General features: G+C 49.9%; 1 protein-coding gene across 1 annotated transcript in view; it reads left to right on the plus strand.

Annotated features, from left to right (window-relative positions):
* Window positions 1-5,771, plus strand: part of CASR (calcium-sensing receptor) — a 39,066-nt gene extending 33,295 nt beyond the window's left edge. Inside the window, exons 5-6 of the mRNA XM_008940459.1 lie at window positions 1,191-1,314; window positions 4,321-5,771. Of these exons, the coding sequence (XP_008938707.1) occupies window positions 1,191-1,314; window positions 4,321-5,771 (1,575 nt within the window). The remainder of the gene's footprint in view (window positions 1-1,190; window positions 1,315-4,320) is intronic.
* Window positions 5,772-6,876: the final 1,105 nt, after the last annotated feature.

Raw genomic sequence — 6,876 nt, forward strand, 5'->3', positions numbered from 1 at the left:
ATGAAGTCCTCTTGGTGGATGCACTACCTGCTGAAAGACTGTCCCAAGGAATAGATATTAACAGCAGTAGGTGTTAACAGCAAAGAGTGGGGAGCTGCAGGGAATTGCCCCAGACATGTCTGCCCAGATAACTATGCAATCCTGATGAACAGCTTAGAAAGCGTGTTCCCAGCGTGTGCTGCAGTTATATCTCAAAGTGATCGGCAACAGCCATTGTGCCCAGCTGCAGGAGAACATCTGAGACACAGAACAGACATCTCTGCATAGGTGCTGCCCCTGTGGAGGGCTTGCTTACCCTGTGGCTGAGATCAAGGCTGTCAAACAGGCAATTCCCATAACAAACCACAGACATGGTGCCTGAGTGCATCCACACAGGAGGTGCCTGGAGATCAGCAGCTTAGCAGCATTTGGGTAAAGTGCAGCAAACTTCCAGTAAGGTGAGTGGAGGCTTCCAGCCAGAGCAGCCCTTATGTATGTACAGATCATGGTGTGGCTAACACACAGCAGAACTGTATAGCCAGCGGGTTACCCAGCTCATCATTTGCAGCAGCAGCCTGGAAGCTTTTAAATCTGTATATAGCTGCTGATTTGCATCTTTAGACACTCAGTGTTCTAAAACCAGAGCATTTTTTTCTTTAATATTAAAATTCCTCTTGTTTAGTTAATTTACCTGTTTTGTTTCTGGGTTGGAGAGGGCCTTCAGGAGAACAGGGTGAAATATTTTTCAGGAAACTGTTTCAATTCTCATAAATCATTAGCAGTCAATACGCAATCTATGGGATTGGGGATCAGCAGGCAGAGCCCATCATCTCCCAAGGCTGACTCAAATTCCTACCAGCAGAAATTCATTATCTTTTAACTATCTAACGACTGTTTTCTAGTACATATATCATGGGTTACATGCCAATATGCAGCGCCCACAACTCAGTAGAGATTGCAAAGATCTGTTGATCTTTCATACGATCCACTGGTGTGTTTTTTTCCAAACAAACACCAACACAGTGGCTTGGGGAAGGACTATTGTGCAAAGTGCATCTGTTCTGTGGAGGGAAGAGGCAAGCCTTGGAGGGTCTCCATCCAGCATGCTAATCAAGCAGTAACACCCTTGGAGGAAGCCCAAGGTCCTGCTGTAGAAGGGCTGCACGTGGGGCACTGCCACCATTAACCCTGCCTGGGCCCTTTTCCCGCAGGTGCCTTTCTCCAACTGCAGCAGGGACTGCCTCCCCGGCACGAGGAAGGGCATCATCGAGGGGGAGCCCACCTGCTGCTTCGAGTGCGTGGACTGTCCCGACGGGGAGTACAGTGATGAGACAGGTAACGCCCACAGAGCTGCTCTGGGGCTGGCAGAGGACCCCATGAGCCTGCTGGGCAGCACCCGCGGTCGGGCTGAAATCGCTTCCCCACGCTGCTGAGCTGGAGGCTGCTTTGCCCAGGGGACTTTGCAGGAAGTTTGGAGGGACTTCTGAAAAGCTTATGGGATTCGAGTCCTGTGGTCCTGTCTTATGCTAAGTCTGCTTGTCCTTCCTGCTCCGAGTCAGGAAGACTGAGGCAGACAACTTGAAAAAGGACTTGCGTATAGGAGGCCTCTCAGACAGCCACAAGCAAACTCCATTGCACTGTAGCAATAACTTTTGTCCCTCCAAAAGCCTGGAGGCACTCCCTACCCCAATCCTAAATTCTGTAGTTCTACTGAGCACTGGCACTGACCAGAATCTCTGGGTCCCATCAAACACCCATGGATATCTTTTTTTTGTTGTTTCTAAGCCACTCAGGTTCTGCAGTGGAGGGAAAAAGTAACCTCAGGTTTAGAATTTGTTGAAAAAAATCTGAATTTTCAACTATATTAGCACTCCAAGTCCTTTCAGAATAGCAGTCCCCTCTACACTGCAAAATGCCCTGGATCTCCTCACACCCCTCCAGCAGCACTGGTCCCAGCACAGACTGCAGACCTTGCCTGAGATGAAACTTTCAGCAAGCTGCATGGAAGACTGAACAATTGTTCTCTTTTGGGATAATCTAATTTGCATCCTATCAGACAGGAATTATAATTTTTTAGCATGAAAATATAGTACTACAGGGTACTTGTCTTCTGCTGACCACTTGCCTGACATAGAAGGATATTATCATCAAATCAAGTGAACCAACAGCCAAAGTTCTGCCTCCACTTATAAATCATGCACCAGCAATCCAAGGTGCCAGACCACTGGAGAGGAATAAGTCAATCCATTCACTTACAGCACAGAATGTGCAGAAGGGACTACAGAACCATGCCATGGTAAATAGAAGGACCCAGGTGATCACTCCAATCCCCATCAAATAGTAACTGCCAGGAGAGAGAGAGAGGGAGAGGGAGTGAGAGATGGAAAGGGAGAGGGAGAGAGAGAGAGAGAGAGACAGAGACAGAGACAGAGAGTGAGAGAGGGGGTTTAACCCCTATTTAACACAACTTGAGAGTAGCATTTCCAAATGAAATAGAGGCAATTCTGGTCATGTGTAACAGGGCAGCTTAGTTTTTTTTCAGAGGATTTTGTGAGCTGGTACTGTGACTGCACGAACTGCTGCTGCTATTTCAGCAGACAGCAATGCTCTTTATTTCCTGTGCTTGCTATTCTTGTAGGCACAGAGAGCAAGCAGTTTTACAACCAGTCTCATCCAGCTGAGACAGTGATGCTGCCAAAGGAGACAATCTGTCACATCCTATCCCAGCTCTTTGTTCCGACCCTCTGTCTGGGAGCCGTGCTGGCACTCATGTGACTAAGGAGGGAGCTGGATCAGGTCTCTGGTCCTCTTGAAAACAAACTTGGCAGGTTGAGTTTCCAGCTAGAATGAGAAGGTACCTGACCTCTAGTGCTAACATAAAGGAGGCAGCAGAAAAAAAAGCCTTGGTGGAGGAGGGAGGTCTGGTTTGCTTTTGCTCCCTTCAGTGGCAGCATGGTCCAAGCCAGCTCAAGAAAGCAGCACAAGCACATCTTTAGGAAGCAGTGCTAAATAGCTGCCCCTGTCTCAGGCAGAGGTGGTTGAATTCCCTGGTAGGTGAAGTTAGCTCTGTCTTGCCCACAGTTGAAATAAGCCCCCAGGTAAAATGCAAAAGAGAAATAAAAATGATTGTCTGAAGGGATGTAAATGAAATGACTTGTGGTGGTAGGAACTTCTGACTGAGCTATTGCATCAAGTGCCAGGTTTTTGAATGAACAGCTTAGGTGAGGCAACCAGTCATGAGGAATGCAGTGTCATATCAGGTCACGGATGCTCCCTCCAGCCCCCTCTCCTCTGCCCTTGCTGGCTCGGCTTTCTCGTGAGCATCCACCTCTGCTCTGGAAGCTATGCTCTGAGCCTTTGTCTGTGCTCAGAGGGAGGTTACTGCTCAAGGGCTTTTCTGAATGTTTGTTCTCAGAACCCACTGCAGCCCATTGCTATCCTGCTGGGATCACAAAGGCTGAGGTAGGCTGTGACTACCATCTTGCTGGTCTTAACCTCCTTCCACTGTCATCGAGGAAGTCATGACCCTCCGAAATGGAGCACAAGACCCATTTGGGTCAAAGACGAATAGCAGAAGCAGCACATCCTTGCCTTTTGATCATGGCAGCCACTGGAGATATACATTGCCATCCCAGTAGACACAACCAGTTTCATGCAGAGGAAGAAGATGGAGGCATCAAATTTCCTTTCGCAAGTATCAGTGGGACGCTTTGCTGGGTGTGGGGAGAGTGGTACTTCTAAGACACATCTTCCCCTGGTGTTCCAACATGAAATGAGAGTGTGCTGGGAGTCAAGGGCACTGACAGCCTTTAGGAAACACAATTTAAATACTTCTAAGACTCACCTTTGTGGAATATGAAATAGGTTCTCAAAGCACTTAGGGAGGCAAGCACATTTTTAATTTTCTCTGTAATGGAGACAGGCAGGATGTTTCACATGATGATAAAAATGTAAGCAGTATGAAGACAGACAGAAGTAGATGATAAAAATGAAAGAACAAGAAAGAGAGAGAGATGGAGCCTGGGTAACAACCAATAGCAATCAAAGTTTGCAAGGTTGTGCCAAGAAATGGATTCCAAAAACACAAGTGCAGGGGCAGGACTTTTTTTAAGCTGGATCAAAGCGTGGTTTGTGTTTTGCTATATAGCCTGTGGGAGGCTGGTTGTTTCAGTGTAAGACCCTCTGAGACACCAACATCTGACTTGGGGAACCTGCAGACACCTGAAGGGAAAACCCCATGTATTTAGGGTGAAGGCCAGTGCATAGCTGCCATATATGTCATCCCACATTTCAGCCTCCCATCCTGACAGACCTTCCCTCTCCCTGTCACTTTGTTTTCAGATGCAAGTGCCTGTGACAAGTGCCCTGAGGACTACTGGTCCAATGAGAACCACACGTCCTGCATCCCCAAGCAGATAGAGTTTCTGTCCTGGACCGAGCCCTTCGGGATCGCTCTGACTCTCTTTGCTGTGCTGGGAATTTTCCTGACTTCTTTTGTCCTGGGAGTCTTCACCAAATTTCGCAATACACCCATAGTCAAGGCCACAAACCGGGAGCTGTCCTACCTCCTCCTCTTCTCCTTGCTCTGCTGCTTCTCCAGCTCGTTGTTCTTCATCGGTGAGCCCCAGAACTGGACTTGCCGTCTGCGACAGCCAGCTTTTGGCATCAGCTTTGTCCTCTGCATCTCCTGCATCCTGGTGAAAACCAACCGTGTCCTGCTCGTCTTTGAGGCGAAGATCCCCACAAGCCTACACCGCAAGTGGTGGGGCCTCAACCTCCAGTTCCTCCTGGTCTTCTTGTGCACGTTCGTGCAGATTGTCATCTGTGTGATTTGGCTTTACACGGCCCCACCGTCCAGTTACCGCAACCACGAGCTGGAGGATGAGATTATCTTCATCACCTGCCACGAAGGCTCCCTGATGGCTCTTGGCTTCCTCATTGGCTACACCTGCCTCCTGGCAGCCATCTGCTTCTTCTTTGCATTTAAGTCTCGAAAGCTGCCTGAGAATTTTAACGAGGCCAAGTTCATCACCTTCAGCATGCTGATATTCTTCATTGTGTGGATCTCCTTCATCCCCGCTTACGCCAGCACGTACGGCAAGTTCGTCTCCGCCGTGGAGGTGATTGCCATACTGGCTGCCAGCTTCGGGCTCCTGGCGTGCATCTTCTTCAACAAAGTCTACATCATCCTCTTTAAGCCCTCCCGCAACACGATCGAGGAGGTGCGCTGCAGCACGGCTGCCCACGCTTTCAAGGTGGCTGCCAGGGCCACGCTGAGACGGAGCAACGTGTCCCGCAAGCGCTCCAACAGCCTGGGGGGCTCCACTGGCTCCACCCCTTCCTCCTCCATCAGCAGCAAGAGCAACCACGAGGACCCTTTTCCTCTACCGGCCTCCGCGGAGCGGCAGCGCCAGCAGCAGCACGGGTGCAAGCAAAAAGTCAGCTTCGGGAGCGGCACGGTGACCCTGTCGCTGAGCTTCGAGGAGCCGCAGAAGAACGCCATGGCCAACAGGAACGCCAAGCACAGGAACTCCCTGGAGGCCCAGAACAGCGACGACAGCCTCATGCGGCACCGGGCCCTGCTGCCCCTGCACAACAGCGAGCCCCTCGGCGCCGAGCCCGGCTTCCAGGTGGCTTCCAGCCCGGAGACCAGCTCGCAGGAGTCGGTGGTGGGAGACGCCAAAGAAGAGGTACCGAGCCCTGAGGCGGAGCCTTCCCTGACGTCGGCTAACTCTCGAAATTTTATAGGCGCTGGAGGTGGCTCTGTCACAGAGAACACAGTACATTCCTAACGAAAGAAGGTCCTGGAAAGCACACCAGCCCCCAAGAGGAACTTGCTCACCTCTTGCTTCTGGACGGGAAAGAAAACAAGGACACACTCCTGTGACACAGCCCCACCACACCTTACTGTTTGCGCCGGCAGGGTAACGCACGCGCCTCCAGAGGAAGGGCTTTGTCTGGGGAGCTTTGGACTGAATTTGTGTTTGCTTTATTGAAACCGGGTCATCTCAGAAGGACAAGTGAAGATCGCCTCTGGTGGGGCTTAAGCAGAAGTCTGCACGCTGCCTTGCCTCCATAAGCTTTTCCTGCCAGACTGCAACTCAGCTGACTATGGGAGGCACTAGGCAACTCCACTATACTCTGCTTTTACATTTATGTATAATATTCCTCTTTCCCACTATGTATAATATTCCCTCTTTATCCAGTATATGTGATCTGTAACCATGTGCATCAGGACTCTCAGCTCTACAAAAGCAAGGTACACAGTTTCACTTGGGGAAAGCACGGTCGTGGGGAAAATAAAAAAGCCCCCAACATCCTGCATGCTGTGTACAGCCAAGGGTGTGAACATGTAAAGTATTTAATGTGACAGAGCGCCCTGCTATTTATATTTAGTAATGTCCCAGTCTCTCCTTTCTGCCCAGCAGGAAATATTGGACAATACTCTTCGTAGACTCCATTGCACTAGACCAAACTACTAGGTTCCTACTGGTTTCCTCCAGCTGAGGTAGCTTTACCTCCAGCCTGCCTGCTTTAGCAGAGGGGGAGAGCAGCTTGTAAATCCTCCCCTCCCCCAGAGAACGTTGCGAGAGCACAATGAGATGTATCCATGATTGATTATGTTGCTAGTAGTTGTATGCTTAACAAAGTGTTGCTGCTGTAATATCCCACACGGCATACATGGCTAACCCTTTCACACCATAACCAGTGTTGTGCTTTGCCATATTAATCTGCCTCACACCTACACAGAGCACTGCGCTAGTCCTGACGATACTGGTGGGCCTCATACAGGTGAAACGAAGTGAAATGGAGGAGTCAGGGATGGAGAAGTAGCCCCCAGATGTGCTGATATGACTGCAGGAGTGGATGAACATCTGAAGTGTGTGTGCTGGTAGG

This window comes from Merops nubicus, unplaced genomic scaffold (genome assembly GCF_000691845.1).
Source record: "Merops nubicus isolate BGI_N331 unplaced genomic scaffold, ASM69184v1 scaffold11115, whole genome shotgun sequence".
NCBI lineage: Eukaryota > Metazoa > Chordata > Aves > Coraciiformes > Meropidae > Merops > Merops nubicus.